Source organism: Notolepis coatsorum (genome assembly GCF_963971535.1).
Source record: "Notolepis coatsorum genome assembly, chromosome: 19".
Classification (NCBI taxonomy): Eukaryota; Metazoa; Chordata; class Actinopteri; order Aulopiformes; family Paralepididae; genus Notolepis; species Notolepis coatsorum.
In genome coordinates, this window is record NC_140183.1 from 44,576,609 (window position 1) to 44,603,507 (window position 26,899).

At 45.4% G+C, this 26,899-nt stretch overlaps 1 protein-coding gene across 1 annotated transcript in view; it reads right to left on the reverse strand.

Annotated features, from left to right (window-relative positions):
* The window catches only part of thsd7ab (thrombospondin, type I, domain containing 7Ab), a gene marked incomplete at its 5' end in the record, with an annotated part of 323,450 nt that overhangs the window by 102,944 nt on the left and 193,607 nt on the right, over positions 1–26,899 (reverse strand). The window contains 4 exon segments of the mRNA XM_084336532.1: positions 4,406–4,600; positions 9,314–9,517; positions 14,449–14,604; positions 24,394–24,462. Of these exon segments, the coding sequence (XP_084192658.1) occupies positions 4,406–4,600; positions 9,314–9,517; positions 14,449–14,604; positions 24,394–24,462 (624 nt within the window).

Genomic DNA, 26,899 nt, shown 5'->3' on the forward strand with positions numbered 1-26,899 from the left:
CTGACTGCATTTATGCCAAGGACAAACAACAAACACCAAACAGTATACAGAACCACCAACAGTCTCACAAATTAAGTCTTGTTTACACTGTACAATATACCAGGAGGAATTTTAATATAGCGTCGCTCAGGGTTGCCAACTTTTCAGAAAACCTTGGAGTGAGATTTGATGGTTGATTGCGTGTGGCAATTTTGGGGGGGGCCCGTTCAAGGTTGCCATAACCACTGTGTAACAGTGTTATTTATATGGAATGCACTTTGTTTGCATGTTGATTATCTCTAATATATATGACCATTTCAGAAATATGTTGAATAAAATTATTTTATGTATGGTCTTTGATCTATGCTAAGGTATCAATAAGGTAACTTAAAAAATATATATATAAATAAGAGCGCTTTGTTTTAAAGGTTATTCGGTAGCTGCCTAATAAACCACTTGAAGGGTGCTACACCACATACAATATAATTATTCCTAAAATCAATGGACAAACACTGCCAATTGGGATGAAGCCGCAGGTAATGCTGCCTGGAATTGAACCTGGGTATCTGCGGTGGTAGGCGACTGTTTAGACTTCTACACGATCTACTCGCAACTAGTTAACAAGACTATGGTAATAGTGAAAAGACACAAATTGAAGTTTATTTATTTTATTTTCATTTAGGTTCATGCCTGGTTTTAGGCATAGTCCAAACATATTTTTGAAACTTTCTATGCATTTTGACTATTTTGTCAACATGCAAACTGTGTTTTAGGTCACTGAAAACTGATCTTTTTGAAAGACTTTCAGGTGTATTCATGTGGATGGGCCCTGTCCACATGTATACAGATATTTTTGAAAACATAGTATTTTCTCTGCTATCAGAACCATGGATAGCTCCCTGCAGCCTCCCATTGCACATGTTTTAGGTCATGTCATCAGATCATGCAGCTACATTACTGACAGAGTGATGCAGGTGCAGCTACACTACTGACAGAGTGATGCAGGTGCAGCTACACTACTGACCGAGTGATGCAGGTGCAGCTACACTACTGACAGAGTGATGCAGGTGCAGCTACACTACTGACAGAGTGATGCAGGTGCAGCTACACTACTGACCGAGTGATGCAGGTGCAGCTACACTACTGACCGAGTGATGCAGGTGCAGCTACACTACTGACAGAGTGATGCATGTGAAAAACCCAGTTTTCAAAAATACCTGTGTACGTGTGGAGTAGGCCTCAGTTACATCTCTAGGTTTTAATAGTTTTATGATTTGATGTTCTCAAGGTTGTTGTGCAAACAGGTTTGGATCCTATATGGCAGGTACAGAGGAAAATGCCTTTACGTATGCCTTTATGATTTTAGATTGAGTGCATTTGTAACACTGTCTGGCAGTCTGTGAAATGTATTCAAAAGCTTGACGCCCCCTTTGAACTTCAAAGGTTTCCTCCCACTCCAAGTCACAGGTTGGAATCCTAATGCGTTACTCTAGTTTACAAAAAAACTAGTGCTGTCAGGCGATTAAACAAATGTATCTAATTAATTACAGGATTTGTAATTAATTAATCTAATTAATCGCATTTTAATCGCATAACCATTTTAGGCCTGATATTTTATATTCTATAATCATATTTCAAATTGCATGTGTCCGGATGGCAGAATTCAGTACTGTATCTACAAAACCTTCTGTTTAATCATCTTCCCTTTATTTATTTGCTTAGATTTTTCAGGTCTGGTAAATCTTAGCATGGTGTTATTCACAGTAAAAAAAATAAAAATAAAAATAATATTGAATTGATATTCTCATTTGGTTTATTACAATTTACTCAAGCCTAGTAACAGACACTATTTCTGACACTGGGAATACATTCCCTGAGATCCATAGATTCAGATACCAAGAACATGCAAATGGACCATTTAAAAAAAAAATCTGTAAATGTTTATTCTACGTTTTAATGGAATGAATGAGATAAAAAAAATAAAAATAAAAAATGTAAATAAAATTATTTAATAGAAAGATGTATTTTTAATTTGTTTTGTAACACATTTTGAGTTAATTTTCATAACGCGATCATTTGCTGTGTAATTAATTAATCTAATTAACGCGATAAACTGACAGCCCTAAAAAAAACATATACAGTATTTATCTTCTTCCCACGGCACACTGCTGCCTGGGGCTATGCATCACTCACTCACTCACCCACTAACTCACTCACTCACGATCAGGCATGGGCCTTTTTGTTAGACGCATGTGCAGGTAGCGCCGTGGGTCTGCTCAGTTTTCATGCTCATTTGTCTGTTTCTCTCTCTTTCTCTGAGATGGCGGTGGCTCAGGAGGACAGTGGCTCAGGAAGTAGAGCGGGTCTGGTAATCATCAGGTTCCCAGTTATATTCCGGCTCCTCCGCAGCAGTGTGTCTAAGTGTCCTTGAGTGAGACACTTAACCCCTAACCACTCCCGGTGGACAGGTCGGTGCATGGCTGCCTCCACCGGCGGTGTGTGAGAACATGTGAGTCAATGGGTGAATGTGAGGCCTAAGTTGTAAAGCGCTTTGGATAAAAGCTCTATATAAATGCAGGTAATTTACCATTTATGCTGTGGTGGCGGTCAGTCAGGCTAACTGGGTCGATGGAGAGAAAGAGTTAGAGCCCGTTCAGTGTTTAGAGTAATTGCCCACACTTAGAGATTTCAGTAGTGATTGAGAGGCATTGTGGGACTGCGAGTCCTCCATACCTGTGTTTCTCTGAGCGGACAGAGAGTCAGCCCAAGCACATGGTTGGGTCGGCACAAACTGCCAACTCAGACAAATCTTGCCATAGTAGCAAATGAGCAGGTCTTCCTTTTCTGCTGACTGCTACACGCTAACTTAGCTGACTAACGATGTAGCGAAGGTACAGTAGCAACACCATGACCCTGATATAGCTCCACAAATGAGCTTCAGCAGCACAGACTGACCTATGCCAGTGGGGACAGTGGGGAAATGTGAAGTGGCTTTAGAGAGCGAAAAGATGCTTGGATAGTGAAGGCCAGCGCGGCCCCCTGCTCACAATGTGACACAGGGATGACTGTAAAAGGCTCATAGAATATGTTGTTATTCATATTTATTCCTGTTTGCAGTAGGAATTTCAGCACTTTGCTGACATATTCACAAATGCGACATCCATAATCGGCTGATCTCAGAGCTGCTTGCCACTTAGTATTCTTGAATGATAACATTCTGGGGCCTGGTGGGTCTCCAGCAGAAAGGGTGTCAGGTGTTCGTTGACAGCCAAAGACTCAAAATAGTTCCTTGAGTTCGGCCACAATACAAGGGATTTTGATACTGGTTGAGAGGTGGCTTCCATTCTTTTGCCTACATTATAAAGACATTAGCGCACTAATAGGATTTTGTCAACCAATCAAAGACTCCATTTAATAGGCAAATCTGCTAAGTGTTTCCTACATTATTGTTCCACAAATTAATGCAATCTGCATGATATGGGGCCTCTTTAAATCCAATGCTTTTTAACCACCTAAGAATATTTATGAATACTGTTGTGATGCCAGAGATGCAATTATCATTATCCCGAACATTTTCATTCAACATGAAAAAAGAAAATCACTAATAATTATACTATTAGTCAACTAAGACAAACCAATTATTTGACTAGAACCTCTACACCTTCTACTTCAAATTCTAGTCTACTTTCAAACACATTTACCGAAAAGTTCTGGAAACTTTGGCACCCGCGTAAGACCTTCGGAAAATATAGATAATGAATATGTTAACGCTGCTGCAAGACATATGTAAACTCATACAAAACAATAAATAACAACTACCACCTCTATGGTCAGTAAGGCTGATTCCGCCTCTAGTGAAACTGTCTGAATACATTATGAATCAATCACAAGTTACCCTGAGGCTGTCATGATGATGATTTGCTCTTTAAAATGTTTTACTTCAAACAAGCAATTTCATTGTATGTTGCCTGCTAGAGGACATGTTGCTAGAGGTTCTACGTGGCTAGAAGCTAATGTCAATAACAAACTTTACCCTCCATCACCGTTATCCATGCCACTACCATCGCGGTTACTGTGAGGAATCAAAGCATATAGATATAAAACACATCAAAATGTTTCATTACATGACAGACAAGCAAATAGGGCAGCAAACAGAAATATACTGTAGATGAAGGATCTTAGAGGCAGATAAGAAGTTAGAATCCGGCCGGGGGAGACAAGACATACAGACAGAAATAATCACAAAGACAGATAAGCAGACTGCCTCAGATATGGAAAGACACATGCACACGCAGGACAAGTGTGAAATCCAGACACTTGCTGAGTGACAGCGAAGGGCGACTTGAAAGGCCATGACTAAGCCCTATTGAGGCTCATCTACATAACATTTCCATTATCCGGCGATGCGGCAGGCGGTCTCATTCACCTTCCCCGGCGTTGTAAGCTAGGACGGAGCGGGTCCTCATCTGCTTGCCCTCGATGGTCTTGCTGGAGCAGGTCTGGGAGCAGGTGGACCAGGCGGTCCAGTCGCTGAGGACACAGTCGCGGGAGCAGGGCACCTCACAGGACACAGGCTCTGGAGCAGGAGTAGACGCACACAGGCTTCTGTCCACCACCTCACCTGGTGGGAGGAAAGGACAGCGTATATGTCATGAAGATACATGTAGATACGGTTGGGAGGAAGGCTAGAAGGAGAAGGTTTTGTTATTGGTAGGGGATGTGCTTGGCATGGTCACTGGGATTGTCCTCGACTGAAAAAGTACTGTAGAAAACAACTTCATTTAATCGACAAATCTGTCCCACATCACTTATGTAAATGAATGTGAACATACAGAAGGACCACTTTGAACAAAGTGTATCTGCAAATACTATTCTGGTGCCAGCGATGTGCTTAGCTCAGTTAGTATGAAGAAAATCAATCAATTAAAGGTTATATTGATAATATCTTTATGTAGACTCTGTGGATTAACCCATTGAAACCAGGAAACACATTTCTGTGTATATGCAGGCTATATAATGCATTTTTAGCAGGCGTTTTAGGTCTAAATGGGTTAATAATATATATATATATATATATATATATATATATATATATATGCATCCACAAAGTTTTTTGAAATGTGTGGAATAAAAGTATTACTTACCCCCCCCCCCAAAAATATTATGATTGTGAATGAAACATTTAAAAAAAAAAAAAAATACTTGGATCCTGTCTGTCGAACCAGAAGTCTGCAGTGTTTTTTTTACTATTTCTGCACATCATGATTTCTCAAAACGCCACTGAGTGAAACACTCGGTCAATGGTCTCTAACTACACACCCTCAAGACCCCTACGCTCTGCATCTTCTGGCCGCCTCAGACCTACTCCTATCCAAGCTCCGGGAGGGTCATCAAAGAGAAGTCGCCTATTCTCAGTCCTTGCCCCACAATGGTGGAATGAACTACCCACCCCAGTTAGGACAGCCGAAACACGTCCAATCTTTCGCCGTCGACTAAAGACGCACTTCTTCAACCATTATCTGAATTAAAAAAAAAAAAAAAAAAAAAAATCTAACCCTAACTAACCATACTGTCATGCACTTGTCCTAATAAACTAACCTACACTGTAGCACTCAACACTTTGATGAACATTGTTACTCAGCTGATAGAGTTGTGCTCTTCCTGATGGCTTGTCGTACAGAACTTGTAAGTCGCTTTGGATAAAAGCGTCAGCTAAATGACTAAATGTAAATGTAAATGTAGCTGGCTATCACGTACAATTAGCACTCATTTCAACAATGAAATCCATTGCTGGGTTGCTGAGAACATTTGTGAAAATAGCAACAATTTCTCAAACCGGAAGTTTCATTCACTGTCATTTGCTGAACGTTATAGCACCTTTAAAAGACATGATACATAGTAACGCATTACTGTACTTTTAATAATTTCCCAGTAACGATTAAAAGACTTTAACATTTCCAAAATAGTAATTATATTACAGTTACTAATCCAAGTAACACTGCGTTACATCGTTGCCAGAATGCAATGTGTTTTTTTTGTACTCATAATGTTAGATTACATTTATACATGGTCCTCTGTATGACGTGTGTGCACAGGCCGGCAGGTCAGAGGTCATGTCAGCTACTAGCCAAAAAGCAGCATGGAGGGTGAGTAAGAGAGGTAACATGACACATCCAATTGTAAACTATGCAAAAAAGTTTGCAACTGTGAAAAATACAACATCTAATTTGATGAAGCATCTGACATGGCAACACAACAATGTGAAACTTGACGCATAAAAACCCTGACACTGACAGGGAAGCCTCTACCAGTGCCAATGATGGATGTAAACAAAAAAACAGAAACTGGATATAAGATCAGGGCAAACACCACCCGTGAGTGGAGAAGGTCTGAAGAAGCTCATCGCTGGATATATGATCGAGGAGATGTTACCTATTTCCACGGTTGACTTGACTCGCCCTCATTTTGACGTATCATAGAGAAAATATCCACAAAGAACAACGTCAGGCTGGCAACAGAGAAAGACGTTTGTTGGCTACTGTACCTTGAGAGAGAATAGTGATGGAAGCTCATCAAGGCCGTAGCCCCCAAACTATGGAACCAGCTTCCCCTGGAGATTCGATCTGCCCCTACGCTGGAGACAGGCCCGTTTAAAAACCCACTTTTATTCCCTAGCCTTCGATTAATCCTGATTCTCCCACACCCTAACCCACACACTCCCATGGCTCTCGAGCTTTTAAATGTGCTCTATAAATAAATTACTTGACTTGACTTGACTTTATTTGAAAGCCACACTCAGAGAGGTAGGCTTTGTTTCCACCACAGCTGACATCTGGACAGCTAATAACAGAAGCTAAACAGGTTGTACATTACTTTTTACATAGCTTTGATACACAGTAATCAGTAACGTAATTTTGATAAATTTTGAAAGGTATAATCAGTAATAAGTAACTAATTACACTTCCTGAGTAACTTGCCCAACACTGATTAAGACCCTGGGACTGATTAGCAGGGAGCCGCTGTAATCGTGGTAACCATGGTGAAACCACACTACATTTACTTTGTTTCTTGAAGATTCAAAGACTCTAATACAGTATGCGCTTCAACCACCATCAGCTTGTTTAGCAGTGAGACTAATAATACAAATTTAGAAGCTTAGGGAGACATGATTCAAAACATTGTACTTGCGTTCTCTGTATTGACGTGGCAGATTAAATGTTTGTTAACTCCATGGACTAAAAGAAGATTTTTCAAGAATTACCTATAAAATATCGATAATGATGCACCCTACATGTATGCAGAGACTAAATTTGCATTCTGCCTAAAAAGTGAATATTCACATGGGAATTCACATTCCAACAATTTAGGCCATTTATTATTCAAGAGCTCCCAACAGCCATAAGTGGATTATATTAACCCACATATTCGCAATATATGCTCTTAACTGCTTCAGATGCAGCAATGAAGCAAATTGAGGATATTTTCTCGGAGCACTCCATACCCAGAGATAACATTTTTAATCTTTCGATGGTTGATTTTGCGATTTCAGACGGGAGGAAGAAGTGGTGGCCTGACTCCGCATTAAGATGTCACTTTGACTGGCGTGCGGTGAACCAATCTTGACTGAACTGAGACAGCATGGAAATAGGAAGAGACAAGGGGGCCCAGTGGAAAAACATGAATGAGCACAGAACACCCACTACGAGAGGAAACAGTTGCTGCTCAGTGTACAGAAAAGAAAACCCTCCTCGCCTAAAGGGGCGAACAGTCAGCACAGGGAATACCAATAGCCAGTTCCAATGACTTTTTTATCGACCTTGGTCTGCTGTGGGGGGGGGGGGGGGGGGGTCCATCTGTATGGCAATGCTTTTTACGATTGAGTCGCACTCAAAGGAGCTTGCACAGAGTGGAAAATCTCTGAGGCGAAAAGTAGCTCAAAATCCAAACAAACAAATCAATTTTCATCAGACGAGGGAGAGAGGGTGGTGATGCTGGTGGTGGTTGGGCAGTAGAACAGAGATTCTGTTTTGCTCTAGAAGTACGGGGGGGGGGGGGGGGGGGGGGGGCTCTACTCAATCCAACATGAATGAATGTCAGCTGTCATGTCTGTCTGATCTGGCTGAGCTGAAAGGGTCATGTTAAGGCTTTCTAGTTGGGGAATTACATGAGATTAATCAAATGTATTGAATACACTAGCAAGACAAGACTCACTGCCGCAGTACGTTCTCCTTCCTACAACCAAATATACAATATGCATAATTAAGGATTTACAGGAATAAAAGCAGTAAATATCAGGCAAAGCAAATAGCACGAGAGTCTCTGGGACCCTGTGCCTCCGAGAATTAATTTGATTTGAGAGAGAGAGAGAGAGAGAGAGAGAGAGAGAGAGAGAGAGAGAGAGAGAGAGAGAGAGAGAGAGAGAGAGAGAGAGAGAGAGAGAGAGAGAGAGAGAGAGAGAGAGAGAGAGAGAGAGAGAGAGAGAGAGAGAGAGAGAGAGAGAGAGAGCAGAAGACTGTGAGCCAGAGATAGAGAGACTGCCAGGAGAGAGAGAGAGAAAGGAAACGAGAAAACAGTGTGCCAGAAAGAGAGAGAGAGAGAAAACAGAGTGCCAGAGAGAAAGAGAAAAGAAACAGAGAGAGCATGCCAGAGAGAGAGAGAGAGATAGAGAGTGAGAGAGAGAGAGTGAGAGAGAGACAGAGGCAAAACATGCCAATGCTGAGTTGAGTAGATGTTAGCGTGGGGAGGAGTGAAGAGGGAAAGAGGAGAGAGGGGGAGTGGATGGATGGAGAGAGAGAGAGTGTCTAGAGGGAACTCCTTACAAGCTTGATGAATGGCGTAAGGTGAACAAGAACTGTAGTCACAGAAGGCTCCTCACGTACCGTATGGCCACAAGTTAGAGGGCGGGCAGCAAGGTGACCTTGAACGATATAGGATTTTTCAGACCAGGGTGAGGGCCTTCATTACCAATGGAAATGGGCTAATGGGAGAATGCACTCAAGATGAGGACAGTAGCAGGTAACAATGGACTCTATATGATCAATATGGATCACGACAGTCTGCGGGCTGATAACAGCACAATGCCTATAGTTATTCCCAACAGACCCTCTACAGTAAGAATACATAGTATGCCTTGAACAAGAAGTATGAAATCAATAATCCAATACATTGCAATCATGGACTGTTATCAACAGTCGCACAGCCACAGACATGAATTCATTCACAATACACCTATGAATGGTAATAATTTGACACCGTTTCATGTTTTGTCTAATGTAAAAAAAAAAAAAAAAGATTATTGTATAATTAAAATTGAGCTACGCTCCTTCCTTCTCACCGTTACCGTCGACACACTGGACCTGGAAAGCCTGAGTTCCGGGGCCACAAAGTTTCTCGTCGTCAGGGATACAGCGTTCCAGGCTGGCCAATCGCCAGTCGTAGCAACTAGGCTCGTCACACGGGACCGCCTCCACCAGGTGGGGGCAGTTTCCCGGGCCGCCGGTTGGCTTGTTGGTGATCTGCCGTTTCCTCAGTTTGAAACCTAGGGTGGAGGGAGTTGTTTGATTGATTTATTGATTGATTGAAAACTTTATTAACAGATTGCAGAATGGGTACAATACAGTATGGCTCGATAAAAAACAACTGCTAAGAGGATTCAGACCAGAAAAATACTTTTGTCTTGTTTACATCGGGGTCCCCAATTTTCAATTCATCAGGACATTTATGACATATACTGTAAGACATAGGGATATACAGAACTGTATAGTAAAAAGAGATCATAAAAAATGAATTTGGACATTTACAGGGGCCAGTTTCTAATTGCAGCCACCCATAGGTGCTCTTTGAGAGCGGTTTTGAAGGAGGGTAGGGAATCACATTCCTTCACGGTTGTGGGTAGGGAGTTCCACATTGTTGTGGCATAATTGTGAAACGTGTTTAGTCCCTTGTTTGTGCCGAATCTGGGTTGAACATGTTTTGTGGAACTCCCTCTGGTGTTGTGGTTGTGGAATTCACTGACCTTTGGGAAGTATTTCGACATGCACATGGGTTTAAAGATTCCTTTTCAAATTCCTTCTCAAATATTCTCCCTTAATTATAACTCATTGCTTAACATTTTTAAAAAGGTCTGGACAGAAGGATGCAGCTACCTTCATCTTTGATTGGGAGCATGGAGTGAAATCGATAAAGATAGCTGTACTGCCGAAAATTCTAATACTGTAATGACTCATTATACCAGTCAGGTAGAAGTCAAGTTGGCCCACACTTAGCTTGCAATACCGTATATTTCTATATTTTATGAGTTGAGTTGTGCCTTGTACCTTCATGTAATATTTATTGTTGTGTATGTTTGTTGTGCCCAAGGGCTGGGGTTGAACATGTTCTGTCTAGCTACACTATATTTCTGTATAGTGCTTCAGACTTAAGAAGTTTTTAATTTATAACTTTAACCTCTTAACCTGCAATGAGTCTCCCTGGCCATTTTAGTTTTCGTTTTTGAGGACTGCATACTTTTTTTGCAAACCAAAACAACATACTTTATACTTATAGCACATGCATGAGCCTGATCTCTTTTGAAAGATGACATTCTGAAGTTGCTGATTCCAGAAAGAAAATTAGGTCTGAACTTGAGTTGTAGAAAAACTTGTTACTCAAGTTTTTCTGTAGTAGTTAGTAGTCCAGAGGTAATTTCATAAAGATCCATTCAGAAATGAGTGATTATGGGTGATTTTGGTAAACTGTGTACAAAAGAAAAACTGAGTTTTCTCATAGACATCAATTATTTCGGCTGTTTTTCACCAGATCCCTGATTCATACATCCCCAGGTGGGGTATCATTGGAAAGCCACACGCATTGGCTTCAACCCTCCACAATCATTTTCGAGATCGGATCTAGATTGACGGAACTAGAGCCCCAAGAGTCTGGAGTGGTATTTTGCGCAATACCGTGTACTTTGCACAAGCCTCAAATACCGGCATGTAACTCGAAAACCGCTGAGCGGATTTGGTCAGATTTTTTGTCGCTATCGACAGGCAACAAATAAGCCTTCAATTCGATATATATATATTTGTATTACAAAATATGCACACCCGAGCCACTAGGGGTCGCCAAAGTGCTGGTGGGCAAATCGTCCTAAAAAGGGCCCACATTGATTGATTGATTGAACATTTTATTAACAGATTGCAGAATGGGTACAATACAGTACAGCTCAATACACACAATTGTTAAGGGGATGCAGACCAGAGAAAGACTTTCGCCTTGTTTACATCAGGGTCCCCCATTTTCAATTCATCATACATGTGGGTCGTTGCATGTTAACACTTTAATCGCCAAGGACGCCTAAACTCGTCATTCCCCGCCATGCTAATTCTGCCAATGACGCCGTCATTGAGATCAATATTTAAAAAATCTGTGATCGCAATCATATTTCTCCCCCGGAGACTTGAGATCTACTGTTGATCCCCTCTCAACTCTCCAACGGTTCAAGAGCGCCATCTGGTGGCCGATCGGCGGATCGCCCAAACCGGAAACCGGAAACGGAAACTGGTGCTCATCCAAAATCGGTCCGATCAAATCAAATCAAATCAAAATCAAATTTATTTATAGGGCCCGACAACACAAGTTAATGTCCCCATGGGCCGTACAGGTCTTCTTTAAACAAGTCAAGAAGAAAACATAACAATAAGTCTATAGGTCCCGGGACTCGAGCACGACACAATGGATAGCGATCTGTTACCAATAACTCGATAAACAACATGATTTGGACGTATATACTATTATACAACCTGGAGATGGATCGCATATTTCAACATTCCATAATAGGAATATTTTTGCTCCACGCTCATCGCCCAACGGCCCGAGGAGACTGGGTTTCAATTTTTTTTTTTACCGTGTTCGATACAAACTGCTCTAATGATCATATCACTCACACTAGATGAATCATCTACATTTACATTTACATTTAGTCATTTAGCTGACGCTTTTATCCAAAGCGACTTACAAGTTCTGTACGACAAGACAGCAAGAAGGGTACAACTCTATCAGCTGAGTAACAATGTTCATCAAGTGTTGCGTGTTACAGTGTAGGTTAGTTTATTAGGACAAGTGCATGACAGTAAGGTTAGTCAGGGTTAGATTTTTTTTTTTTTTTTTTTTAATCATTTCAGATAGTGGTTGAAGAAGTGAGTCTTTAGTCGACGGCGAAAGATTGGACGAGATTTGGCTGTCCTAACTGGGATGGGTAGTTCATTCCACCATTGTGGGGCAAGGACTGAGAATAGGCGGCTTCTCTTTGATGACCCTCCGGGAGCTTGGATAGGAGTAGGTCTGAGGCGGCCAGAAGATGCAGAGCGTAGGGGTCTTGAGGGTGTGTAGTTAGAGACCATTGACCGGAGGTAGGCGGGAGCGGTTCCCTTTGCTGCACGGTATGCTAGGTCGAGGGCCTTGAAGCGGATACGTGCAGCAATGGGGAGCCAGTGCAGGTCCCTAAGAAGTGGGGTGACATGGGCCGACTTCGGTAGGTTTGATATCAGGCGGGCCGCTGCGTTTTGAATGAGTTGAAGAGGCTTGGTGGCAGTGGCCGGGAGGCCAGCTAGCAGTGCGTTGCAGTAGTCGAGGCGGGAGATGACTGTTGATTGGACGAGGAGTTGGGTGGCTTCTTTTGTCAGGAAGGGGCGTATCCTTCTGACGTTGCTCAGGAGGAATCTGCAGGTTCTGGTTGTCGCTGCGATGTGAGCAGAGAAGTTCAACGTTGGCCACGGAATTATAAACGACCCCCCCCCCATCCGGTCAACATCAGATGATAAGTAGTAACTTCTAGAAGCACGTCCATTTGAAATTTTTTATCTCGCGCCGATCGCTATCAAACTGTATTTGATCATCAATATAATGCATTTAGGGCTATAAATCAGGTTCTGCAGAATGCTGCAGAAAACGATCAAAACATATTTATACTTTAGACCGTATTTTAGTATGAATATGTGAATGAAAAAGTATAACGTTCCCACATCCTGAACGATAGATAATTGACGTTGAATGGGCCATAGTAATGTCAATTTAGCAATACAATTTAAAAAGTTATAGCCCTGCAAAGAAGGGGAACTTCTCCATAGACAAATAGAGCTGGCAGAGGACGGTATAATGATGTACATAAGCCTGGCAAAGAAAGTGTTAAGAGGGTTAAATACACTAATTAAATTGAAGAAAAGTACTGTACATGTTTCTTTCCCTCTTCAGTTGTTCTTTGTCATATTAAACCCATTACATTACACTTGAATGGTTATTACATAAGGCCAAACAAATAACACAAAGCATTATCTGACTCATGTTGTGAGTGTAGTTCTGATAAAATTGCCATAAACTAGTATAAAATATATAAATGTCTTTATTTTAAGTCAATATTAAATTATAGTGTAGGTGCTGGACCACCCACACATATGAGATTATTATCCCGCCAGGCGGAAGCCTGGGGAGATCATGTAATTGGTTGTGTCTGCCTGTGCATGCGTCTGTCTTTCATCTCATTTCATGTTAGCTATATCTCGCAAACTACAAGGCCGATTTGTCTAATATTTGTTGTGCACATTCATGACCCCAAGATGAAGAAGCCTATTGATGTTGTTGACCCCATGACCTTACCTCTAGGGCCATCATTAGGTCAAACCAGTCAATACTGGCACGCGAGAGAGAGAGAGAGAGAGAGAGAGAGAGTGAGAGAGAGAGAGAGAGAGAGAGAGAGAGAGAGAGAGAGAGAGAGAGAGGACATGTGTGGCTGCTGCCTGTCATTTCCTTTACCTTTCTAGTTTCATAGCTTCTAGATGACCTTGTGAGGGAAATGTTATCTATGTCCATCTGTGTTAAATCTCTGTACAGCTTTTGACTAGTTAATATGATCAACTAGTAAACTAGCTACAGCCCAGACACTAGGCTACAGTCTGACAGTGTCTCTTTAACAACGACCAAGGTTAGGAGATGACATTTGGCCTAATTCTCCAGTTCTAGTGTGTTAGTCATAACAAGGCTAGAGCCAATGCTTGTTATTCATTCTCTCACTAGGGCATATTTTGTTTACATTTTCTGTCATATCTGGTAGCTCATGTACGTCATTTCGATTATGTATTTAATCTAAGTTCTGACCAGAGCTCTTTGTCACTTTCTGGTCAGACGCTCGTGTGTCTCTGATGATAAACTGATCTCTATGGAAGCAGATATTAAACTATGTTCTATATTTGTATACAAACTGACACAATTCCTACAGCTTACTGTCATGGCTCATTTAATATTCCACAACAACCTTCTCTATAATTACAGAACTTCATAGGCCATGTGTACTAAATATGAAAACATGTTTTAGCTACATTGCCTTGTATGCCTTGACTATGGTTGACTGTGTTTCACTGCAGTGCTATATATATATATATAGTGTGTTATATAAGTAATTCTGCAAGTGATTAGGATGATACTGTATATTTGTACCTTTCTTCCCAGCTTGGTCGTCACAGCTCTCAAAGGTGCATGGGCCCCAGGCGCCCCATGGGGATACTTCACACTCAGTGGGACAGGGGATGTGGCACAGCTGGGACCTGTTGGGGACGGGACCCCCGCACAGCTTGTTTTCCACTGGACGGGAGGCTAAGGGGAATGAAAGAAATGAAAAGAAAAGTTAGAATCACCTTTGGAAACAGATGAACTGTGTTTAGTCCAGTGCTTCTCAAACTTTTTCTGTCAGGCCCCCCTTTGGCGGACCAAAATATCTTGTATTAGGAATATATAATAACTATATATATAACTTATAATATTTTTTTTTATCGAGAGTAACTTGGTGATCCTTTTCTGTGTTTTATTAAATAATGATTTTCAGATTTTGAGAAATGGTCAAACTTATCCAAATATGGTATTTTCATGGAGAACAGTGCAGCTGCAACAGATGGCACTTTAGTGATAATTTTCTGTAATCCAAAGAAAAAGATTTTTTTATTTTTTATTTTTTTAATCTCAAAGTCCCCCCTGTCATGCCTCTGCACCCCCCTTGGGGGGCGCGCCCCCCACTTTGAGAAACACTGGTTTAGTCACCGTGAACTTGGGAGCCTTTCTCTGGAACCAACTCTGGTCTTTTTTCCATTTGTCTTCCTTTGATCTTATCTGCATCTATCTTTATATGTGGCATGTTAAGTAGTCTTACACTCCGAGGGAAAACACGAAAGAGCACTAAAGAATGAGTTACTGCTGCCTTTATTTACTTTTATTCCGAGCATCGAAAGTCCCCGAAGACGCGCAAATGAAACCCCAGTAAAAAAAAATAAAAACCTCCATGCCTCTGAAGCGATGCCATACCTTTCTGCTCTTCCTCCTTTGTTTTGTTTATCACCCCCCTGTTAACGTGTCAGAATGATAAATTAGCAATGATTATCCCATTCAGCACACAGTGAACAGTGTTGAACACATAAAACAGGCGCAGGACCCTGCCCACCCGACTCTAGCCGGGGAGACTTGAAAGGGATACATTAATACTGCTCCGAAGGTGTTGGAGAACAATGACACTGTCTTGGCTCATGCATAATCCATGAGGTGTAATTTGGCGCCTCGACTCCCCAGTCGTTGTTTCGGATTTAGAAGCGCTATCCGTGATGCGTGCGCAACGCCTGTCTGAATTCCCCATTGAGGAAGTTGGTTGAAAGTACAAAAGGAGAGATGCTATCTCTCAGCAGGGGAGTTTAAGTGAAGACAACTGTGAAGAGCACTTTTCCGAGTGTTGGGTAAAATGCAGCCGGATGAATGAAGATGATGTATAGGAGCCTCTGTAAGGGTGCGTTTGCGGCGTATGTGTGTGTGAGTGAGTGCTTGGAGTGCGTGTGCGGTTTCCAACACTGTCACTTCAAAGCTGTTATCTCCCCACGCCTTGCTTGCAGGTTGTCCTTGTTGATAAGAGAGGGTCCAGCAGATGTTTTCAACCCCCTACCTAGGGCTCAGCAGTCTAATTGACACTCCTGGACATCTGTTTATTGACAGGCACACACACACAGAGTGCTCCTGCGCTATATGCCTGCGCGAATTGCATTGCAAAGATTGCATCAGCTGTTGCAACATGTTTCGCTCAATCGCATGTATATAAATCGAAGTCCAAGCCTCGGAGAGGAAGTCAGATGGAGATATGTCCTCCTCAGCACATCTCTTGCCCTAATCCATCTGTCAACTCCCATAATCAGCTGCTGGCTCATCAGAGGGGCCTCCAACACCTGTTCACTTAATGTCAATATCATTTCAATCAGACTCCATCAAAGAATCATGAGACAGATTGTCTCCACCTGCTATTCCAACACCTGGCGCTCAGCCTGTGACACCTACGGGTTGTAACTCCTGCTGTACTCTGACTGTACTCCTACTGTACTCCGACTGTTGCCACAAGACGACCAAGAGCTTAACGTCTTACCAAGTCAGGAGAGCTGAATCATAATTCCTTCAGTAGTGTACGGGCAGAAGGAAAGTGGTGCTTTTGAAATGCAAAATGGCTATTTCCTCTGACAGATACACTGAGAAGTCAAAATACTGGGTTCTCTCAGCTACAGGTAATCCACATCTTATTGGAGAGCCACATTGACTTCAGTCCATATTGTATAGAGAATTGTGGACCAGTATAGAGTGGTCTTTGTGATAAAAGAAAAACAAACGCACAGCCGCTTTACTACAGTAGCTCACTTTACGAGTTATTTTTCTGCTATCATATTGACTGGACGACCCCAGCTAAATAAAATCCCTTACGCAAGTGTGGCTTACTGTGTGTTGCGAAGGAAAACATCTCACGCATGCTTTCCACATGCTGTTTCTGGGGGAAACAAAGCTACTTTTATGTCATCACAAACGCTTTGTCAGACGTATACTGGGTGAATAACGTACTTTGTTGTTCCAATCTGGATTAGCCAGACAGCACTGTGAAACTGTTTTTGCCGTTGTAAATCTACTAAATTGCAGTAGTGGGGGTGGGAGAGGGGATATCTGCAAAAATAGTGTGTTGATGATCAATATGTGTGAAATATTACCTTCTGTGAGGTTTTGCCCGCTGCTCACTACCTTTTCTCTGTCTTCTTTAAGCCTACTGTTAGGAATTCCCTATTCTCTGTCTTCTTTAAGCCTACTGTTAGGAATTCCCTACTCACTCTCTCTAGCCCCCACCCTCTCGTTCCTTACCCTTAGTGGCCACACCTGTTTGATATTCTATTATCTCTCGCACCTGTGGTGGCAGGCTAATTAGTCCCCCTGTGGGCTTTAAATACCAGGGCGCTTCCCCTCGTTTTGGCGTGGGGTCGTGTTGTATACTTGCCGAGTCATATTCTCTAAACATCTAGACTCTTTCGGGAGATCCTCTGTCTGCCTATGCTGTTCCATTCTCCGGCGTCGAGATGTTTGCTCCAGCCTTCGCCTGCTGTCGCCGTTGCCTGAGAGTGGTACTGGTCTGCGCTCCCTAGACTTCCACGGGAGGCATCCCAGTCATCCACTTCAGACCCCCCGCGCAGCTGTCGTCCTGACGCACATCCAGACCAGCGCAGACGCTCTCCAGTCCACAGCGCGCAACGCGCATCTTCCAAGGACGCTCGAGCTTGGCACGCTCTCCAGACCAGCGCGCAACGCGCATCTTCCAGACCTTCGAGCTTGGCACGCTCCTCCGTACCAGCGCACTGACGCGCATCTTCCAGACCTTCGAGCTTGGCACGCTCCTCCGTACCGGCGCACAGACGTGCATCTTCCAGACCTTCGAGCTTGGCACGCTCCTCCGTACCAGCGCTCTGACGCGCATCTTCCAGACCTTCGAGCTTGGCACGCTCTCCAGACCTCAGCGCGCCGACGCGCATCTTCCAGACCTTCGTGCTTGGCACACTCCTCCTGGCAGACGCACCCCGATGCGTCTCTCTGTTCCGACGCGCACACCAAGGTGTGGCGCGCCACTCTGTTCCTCGGCTCCGACAGTGGCTACCCGGTGGACGACATCCTCGCCACCGCCACTGTTCCAGCTCCCTGTTCCGACGCGCACACCAAGGTGTGGCGCGCACTCTGTTCCTCGGCTCCGACAGTGGCTACCCGGTGGACGACATCCTCGCCACCGCCACTGTTCCAGCTCCCTGTTCCGACGCGCACACCAAGGTGTGGCGCGCACTCTGTTCCTCGGCTCCGACAGTGGCTACCCGGTGGACGACATCCTCGCCACCGCCACTGTTCCAGCTCCCTGTTCCGACGCGCACACCAAGGTGTGGCGCGCACTCTGTTCCTCGGCTCCGACAGCGGCTACCCGGTGGACGATGCCCTCGTCACCGCCACTGTTCCAGCACTCTGTTCCTCGGCTCCGACAGCGGCTACCCGGTGGACGATGCCCTCGTCACCGCCACTGTTCCAGCACTCTCTCCCTCGGCTCGGACAGCCAGCCGCCCCGGTGGCGATGCCTTCGTTCCCGTTGCTGTCCCTGTACCATTACGCATGCGCCTGGGTGAGTTTTGATTGTGATGTCACTCACCCAGCGTAGTGCCCTTGCCCCCGTTCCCGCTGCTGCCCCTTTACCTTTACGCATACGCCTGGGTGAGTTTTGATTGTGATGTCACTCACTCAGCGTAATGCCTCTTGCCCCCGTTCCCGCTGCTGTTCCTGTACCTTTACGCATACGCCTGGGTGAGTTTTGATTGTGATGTCACTCTCCCAGCGTATTGCCTCTGTTAGTTAGTTTGGACATTTCATCTCCCAGCGTATTGCCTCTGTTAGTTAGTTTGGACATTTCATCTCCCAGCGTATTGCCTCTGTTAGTTAGTTTGGACATTTCATCTCCCAGCGTAATGCCTCTGTTTTTGGTTCTCACTTAGAATAGTATTTTTGGACTTTACATCTTCCCCTGTGTGTTTGTCACACGAAGATATTATTACTTTGTTCACTTTGTTATTTGGACTGTTCTGCACCTGCTCTGTTTTTCCCTTTTGTGCATTAACTATCTCCTCTGTCCTGCAGAGCGGCCCAGATGATTTCCACCAGTCCTCCCAGTTCCTCCCTGTTTCCCAGCCCGCCTCCGCGGGCCTCAGTCCCCTCCTGTTCCCTAGTTCTCCCCTTTCTAGTTCCACCTAGTTCCTGGTCCCAAGTTCTCCCCTTCTAGTTCCACCTAGTTCCTGTTCCCTAGTTCTCCCCTTTCTAGTTCCACCTAGTTCCTGGTCCCAAGTTCTCCCCTTCTAGTTCCACCTAGTTCCTTTTCCCTAGCTCTCCTAGTCCCTAGTCCTCTCTCCCTAGTTCTCCTTGTCCCTGGTTACCTAGTCTCTAGTTCCTCTGTCCCAAGGCGTTCCCTTAACCTTCCCTTAGGCGTTCCCTTACTTTCCCTTAGTGTTCCCTTTTCCTGCCCGCCTCTTAAAGGCACCTTTCCTTCCCCTCATATTATATTCCTGTATTTGTGATTCTCCCTTAAAGGGACAGTGCCCTTTTCCCTGTATTTCCCTGTTGTTCAATAAATATCTGTTTCTTGGCAAACCATCATACCTGTCTTGTGTTGTGCGATTGGGGTCGGTTACAAACCATAACAGTACGACCCCACCAAGTCTACGACCCCAGCCAGCACAGACTGTGTATGTTGAGTTTGCCTTTTTTTTTCTTGTCCCCTCTAGCTCCCCTGTTAGCCCTGTTAGCTTCCCTGTTAGTCCTGTTTAGCTCCCTTGTTAGCCTGTTACTCCCCTGTTTAGCCCAGTTTAGCTTCCCTGTTTAGCTTGTTAGTCTCCCCGGTTAGCTCCCCTGTTTGCTTCCCGTTTTGCCCTGTTTGACCCCCCTGTAGCTAGCCATGCCCTGGCGGCTAACCCAGTCCCTCAGCAGAGCCCCTGTCTGCTAGTCTTGCCCCGGCTGCTAGCACAGCCTCTATGTTTATGCAGCCCTTGCTGCTGGCATGGGCCCTGTAGCTAGCCATGCCCTGGCAGCTAACCCAGTTTCCCTCTGCATGGCCCCGGTCTGCTAGCTTGGCCCCGGCTGTTAGCACAGCCTCTATGTTAATGCAGCCTTGCAGCTGGCATAGGCCCTGTAGCTAGCCAGGCCCAAGCAGCTAACCCGGTCCCTCTGCATGGCCTCCACTTTTTTGTGTAGTTTCTCCCACTGCTAGGACTGCCCTTCAGCTAGCAAGGTCAGTATTCCCACAGCTAGGACTGTCCTTCCAGCTAGCTTGTTCTCTCATGCTGGTCCAGCCCTGTCTGCCAGCCTAGCTCCGGCAGCTAGCGCAGCCTCTATGTAGATGTAGCAGTACAGCTAGCATAGGCCCTGTAGCTATCAGTGCCTTGGCAGCTACCCTTTCCCTCTGCTAGCCTAGCTCGGCAGCTAGCGCAGCCTCTATGTTGATGTAGCAGTACAGCTAGCATAGGCCCTGTAGCTATCAGTGCCCTGGCAGCTACCCTTTCCCTCTGCTAGCCTGGCTCCGGCAGCTTGCGCAGCCTCTATGTTGATGTAGCAGTACAGCTAGCATAGGCCCTGTAGCTGTCAGTGCCCTGGCAGCTGACCTTCCCTCTGCTAGCCCCTTTTCCCGGTGCTACCATGGTTACCCCTTTTGCTACCCTGCTTGCCCCTCAGTTCCCTAGACCCAGTTTCTCTAAACCAGTTGTCTTGCCCAGTTCGCTAGACTAGTTCTCTAGACCCAGTTCCTCTAGACCAGTTGCCCCTCTGCTACCCTAGTTACCCCTCGGCGACCCTGTTTCTTTTGCTAGCCCCACTCTTGTGGTGGCTTCCCCTACTGGCTTGGCCAGTGCCTTCGTTTTTGTCTTGTTTTGCCCCCTGCCACTCTGTCTGTATTTGTTTTGGGTCGCCGGGTGGCTCCCGTTGGAGGGGGGGATACTGTGAGGTTTTGCCCGCTGCTCACTACCTTTTCTCTGTCTTCTTTAAGCCTACTGTTAGGAATTCCCTATTCTCTGTCTTCTTTAAGCCTACTGTTAGGAATTCCCTACTCACTCTCTCTAGCCCCCACCCTCTCGTTCCTTACCCTTAGTGGCCACACCTGTTTGATATTCTATTATCTCTCGCACCTGTGGTGGCAGGCTAATTAGTCCCCCTGTGGGCTTTAAATACCAGGGCGCTTCCCCTCGTTTTGGCGTGGGGTCGTGTTGTATACTTGCCGAGTCATATTCTCTAAACATCTAGACTCTTTCGGGAGATCCTCTGTCTGCCTATGCTGTTCCATTCTCCGGCGTCGAGATGTTTGCTCCAGCCTTCGCCTGCTGTCGCCGTTGCCTGAGAGTGGTACTGGTCTGCGCTCCCTAGACTTCCACGGGAGGCATCCCAGTCATCCACTTCAGACCCCCCGCGCAGCTGTCGTCCTGACGCACATCCAGACCAGCGCAGACGCTCTCCAGTCCACAGCGCGCAACGCGCATCTTCCAAGGACGCTCGAGCTTGGCACGCTCTCCAGACCAGCGCGCAACGCGCATCTTCCAGACCTTCGAGCTTGGCACGCTCCTCCGTACCAGCGCACTGACGCGCATCTTCCAGACCTTCGAGCTTGGCACGCTCCTCCGTACCGGCGCACAGACGCGCATCTTCCAGACCTTCGAGCTTGGCACGCTCCTCCGTACCAGCGCTCTGACGCGCATCTTCCAGACCTTCGAGCTTGGCACGCTCTCCAGACCTCAGCGCGCCGACGCGCATCTTCCAGACCTTCGTGCTTGGCACACTCCTCCTGGCAGACGCACCCCGATGCGTCTCTCTGTTCCGACGCGCACACCAAGGTGTGGCGCGCCACTCTGTTCCTCGGCTCCGACAGTGGCTACCCGGTGGACGACATCCTCGCCACCGCCACTGTTCCAGCTCCCTGTTCCGACGCGCACACCAAGGTGTGGCGCGCACTCTGTTCCTCGGCTCCGACAGTGGCTACCCGGTGGACGACATCCTCGCCACCGCCACTGTTCCAGCTCCCTGTTCCGACGCGCACACCAAGGTGTGGCGCGCACTCTGTTCCTCGGCTCCGACAGTGGCTACCCGGTGGACGACATCCTCGCCACCGCCACTGTTCCAGCTCCCTGTTCCAACGCGCACACCAAGGTGTGGCGCGCACTCTGTTCCTCGGCTCCGACAGCGGCTACCCGGTGGACGATGCCCTCGTCACCGCCACTGTTCCAGCACTCTGTTCCTCGGCTCCGACAGCGGCTACCCGGTGGACGATGCCCTCGTCACCGCCACTGTTCCAGCACTCTCTCCCTCGGCTCGGACAGCCAGCCGCCCCGGTGGCGATGCCTTCGTTCCCGTTGCTGTCCCTGTACCATTACGCATGCGCCTGGGTGAGTTTTGATTGTGATGTCACTCACCCAGCGTAGTGCCCTTGCCCCCGTTCCCGCTGCTGCCCCTTTACCTTTACGCATACGCCTGGGTGAGTTTTGATTGTGATGTCACTCACTCAGCGTAATGCCTCTTGCCCCCGTTCCCGCTGCTGTTCCTGTACCTTTACGCATACGCCTGGGTGAGTTTTGATTGTGATGTCACTCTCCCAGCGTATTGCCTCTGTTAGTTAGTTTGGACATTTCATCTCCCAGCGTATTGCCTCTGTTAGTTAGTTTGGACATTTCATCTCCCAGCGTATTGCCTCTGTTAGTTAGTTTGGACATTTCATCTCCCAGCGTAATGCCTCTGTTTTTGGTTCTCACTTAGAATAGTATTTTTGGACTTTACATCTTCCCCTGTGTGTTTGTCACACGAAGATATTATTACTTTGTTCACTTTGTTATTTGGACTGTTCTGCACCTGCTCTGTTTTTCCCTTTTGTGCATTAACTATCTCCTCTGTCCTGCAGAGCGGCCCAGATGATTTCCACCAGTCCTCCCAGTTCCTCCCTGTTTCCCAGCCCGCCTCCGCGGGCCTCAGTCCCCTCCTGTTCCCTAGTTCTCCCCTTTCTAGTTCCACCTAGTTCCTGGTCCCAAGTTCTCCCCTTCTAGTTCCACCTAGTTCCTGTTCCCTAGTTCTCCCCTTTCTAGTTCCACCTAGTTCCTGGTCCCAAGTTCTCCCCTTCTAGTTCCACCTAGTTCCTTTTCCCTAGCTCTCCTAGTCCCTAGTCCTCTCTCCCTAGTTCTCCTTGTCCCTGGTTACCTAGTCTCTAGTTCCTCTGTCCCAAGGCGTTCCCTTAACCTTCCCTTAGGCGTTCCCTTACTTTCCCTTAGTGTTCCCTTTTCCTGCCCGCCTCTTAAAGGCACCTTTCCTTCCCCTCATATTATATTCCTGTATTTGTGATTCTCCCTTAAAGGGACAGTGCCCTTTTCCCTGTATTTCCCTGTTGTTCAATAAATATCTGTTTCTTGGCAAACCATCATACCTGTCTTGTGTTGTGCGATTGGGGTCGGTTACAAACCATAACACCTTCAGGCAATTAATTGGTTTGTTGAGGGGGAGGTACAAGATTTATCAGGGGGATGAAAGGATATAAGGAGGAAAGGGGAAAAGGAACTGTCCCTGAGCAACGACCGGAGTGTTGAATGTCCCGTGACTAAGACGGGGAGGACGTGACCCTCTTTGCGCCGCCCCTGTGCCTCAAATAGATCCGCTATCAACTCTATCTTTAATCTTTCAAAATGTTCAGTTGCTATCGCTATTAGCTCTATCTTTAATCTTTCAAAATGTACAGTTGCTATTGCATGCACTCATCTGTGTTTCACTACACACATGAGTGCATGCTTACCAACTGTCCGTCTGCAACACTACTATCACCAACATCTAAGAAGAGAGATCCCCCCTTGAATGGCCCTTCTAAGGTTTCTCTCCTCCACACTGCCTGTGGAGCTTTTTTCCCTATTGTTAGGTTTTAGTGAGTTTTTCCTTACCTTCGCATGGGGTATGTCTGGGAGTGCTTGCATTCTTTCATTTATTTGCATTCATCTAAAAATGTTTGGACCTTATGGTGTTCTTGTTCTGTTCTTGACTTATTGTTATGTTTTTTTCTTGACTTGTTTAAAGAAGACGTGTACGGCCCATGGGGACATTAACGTGTGTTGTCGGGCCCTATAAATAAATTTGATTTGATTTTGATTTTAAGGCAAGGAAAGGAAAGAAGAAAATAAAGAAGGAAAGGAAATGAAAGGTAAGGTAAAGCAAGGAAGGGAAAGAAGGAAGGAAGGACATTTAATTAAATGAAAGGTAAGGCAAGGTAATGAAGGAAAATGACAGGAAGGAAATAAGGAAGGAAAGGGAAGGTACGGCAAGGAAAGGCAAGAAGGAAGGAAGGAAGGAAAGAAAAGGAAATGAAAGGTAAGGTAAGAAAGGATAAGGCAATGAAATAAAAGAAAATTAAAGAAGGAAGGAAGGGAAATTAAAGACAAGGAAAGAAGAATGGGAGGCAGATTAAAGAGGTAATGGTAAAGGGGGGAACAGGAAAACACAGGAGAAAGAAAAGAGCACTATTAGCCAGGGAGGGAGGGCGGGGGAATCAGCTTGACTAAAAGCACCTACCTGTAATCTGGAAGGTGATAGAGAGGAGAGGGGGGACACTAGGCTTCTGCTGTGTTTGGGTCTGACCCTCTGCAATTACAGGGAGACAGCGCTATTAGCTACGTGCACGCACACACACACACGCACGCACACACACGCACATACACACACACACACACACACACACAGAGGAGGGAGAGATACTATCAAACATAAACAGAGTGAGTGGTGAGAGAAGCAGGGAGACAGATACTAATGTGACAGCAACTACCACTGATTGCGAGTAAATTGCAAGGGAGGGACCTGGCGCACAGAGACTCTAGACTGGGACTCCTTGAAGAAAACAAGTTGGATTAATTTCACATTGAGAAGCCATTACAGACTGGGAATGAAGTGAGCTTGTGGAGCTCTCTCTCTCTCCCATTCCTACAGTATAGCCTTAGCTGAGGGAGTGCTGGGTGACATCAATAGGTGGTGATACTGATCTGGGGTCAGATCAGAGCTTTTTCCCCCTGCTGATTAAGGTCAGGATTTAGGAGGTCAAAGTCAAAGATTTTATTTGCCATGTATGGATGAATCCACATTGGAATACAGGTACAGAGCAAACACTGTGTGTCTACAACTAATCCAATACAGGAGCAGAGTAGAAACAGTACAGGAAAAATATGTAAAAACACAGACAGTATAAAAGGACAAATGCTAAAGTTGATATCAACATCCCCTAAAAGTGCATATCATAGTTAAGTGCATAATGCATAGAGGCACAATTTACAGTAAAAGTACATATAATCAAAAGTGCATGATGCACAGACACACAAAAACAGCACTTCCACAAACCTGACTAATAACACACCAAAACAAAATAGGATAATATACAAATCTAGCCTTTGGACTTATTCAGGCTGCACACAGCACTGGGGAAGAAACTCTTAGTAAACCGAGAGGTAGAGCATGTGATAGAGCGGTAACGTCTGCCCGAGGGGAGGGGGACAAAGAGGCCTGCGGCTGGGTGACCAGAGGGGTCGTTGATAATGCCAGAGGCACGGGAAAGAAGCCTGGCACCATAGATCTCTTCTAGAGCTGGCAGGCTAACCCCGATTGTCTTGCGTGCGAGACGCACAAATCTGTTCAGAGATTTCTTCTCCTGGTCTGTGATGTTATCAAACCATATAGTACAGGAGGAAGTAAGAACGCTCTCAATCACACAGCGATAGCAGTTGTGTAGAATCACCCTGAGAAAGAAAAGACGTTGCTGGGACTTTTTAACAATGGTTCTGGTATTGGAGTGCCAGCTCAGGTCAAGCTGATTGCAGATCTCCACCTGAGGGTATCTTCCACCCTGTTGCACAGTGATGTTTATGTATGAGAGCGAGGGGGGGGGGGGGGGGGAGAGAGAGAGAGAGAGAGAGAGAGAGAGAGAGAGAGAGAGAGAGAGAGAGAGAGAGAGAGAGAGCTGGTTGCAGCAGACTTCCCTGAGCAACTGTCTGCCACTCTGTCTCAGCGGTATAGCATGGGAGAGGATTACCCCATGGATGGAGGGAGGAGAAATCCTGCACCGGGAAGATAAGGACACACTCCTTTTTAACTACAAACCCCTAACGTGTGTGCGGCACCTACACACCCACGCGCGTGATGCATCTCTGCACAGACGGCCCTAGCAACACATGAATCTTTTAACTGCACACTGAGGTAACGTGCACTTTAACATATGACTGCTCTGCTCTCAGTCCGCCCACATATACTGTACTCCATTCATCCCCCCCCCTTATAGGCCTATAGCTACACACACAGAGATCCATAAAAAGGTGCATTATATATTCCTTCTTATATTATGCCTGCCATCTGTGTATGCACTTAAATTCTACACGTTCAATCTCCAGCTCATCACAGCCATTTAAAGTCACCGTGAAATGGCATTACGACCGCGTTTCGCTTCCGTGATTTGCTGCATGTCTGAATGAAACTGGCCGCTCCGGCAGGACTCAACGCCTGAGAGGGTCTTGATTTGAACATTGATCAGAGATAAAGGCACGATGGAGAGCGACAGTGATGTTAGCTGTTGTTGACGACCAATAGGGAAGTGGGATTATTTTAAACCTGACCATTATATTTTATTGGATGGAGATTGTATGTGCAGAATGGGTCATGGGCAACAGAGTAGATAGGCTATAAAAATACAAGCAAATGTTTTTGTTGTTGTTAATGTTTTGGCACATATTGGTACAGACACATTCTAAACTCAACATCACACCTTCTTCTCGCTCCTCTCCACATGGCGACTGTCACACCTTATCTCAAGCAATCAGTCTCTTAACACCCTCTTTAGAGAGCGCTGGCCTCATTTAACATGACATCTCCACCGGACAAAAAGGAACATTAGAATTCCACTGGGCACATTTAACATGAGAACATCACTGGACCATTAAGCACACACATAACACACAGCAAATGTTGCCAAAAACTAAATCTGTTCTTCAAGTCAAGAGTTGTATTTGTCACGGCATACAAGTATACAGTGAAATGCGGG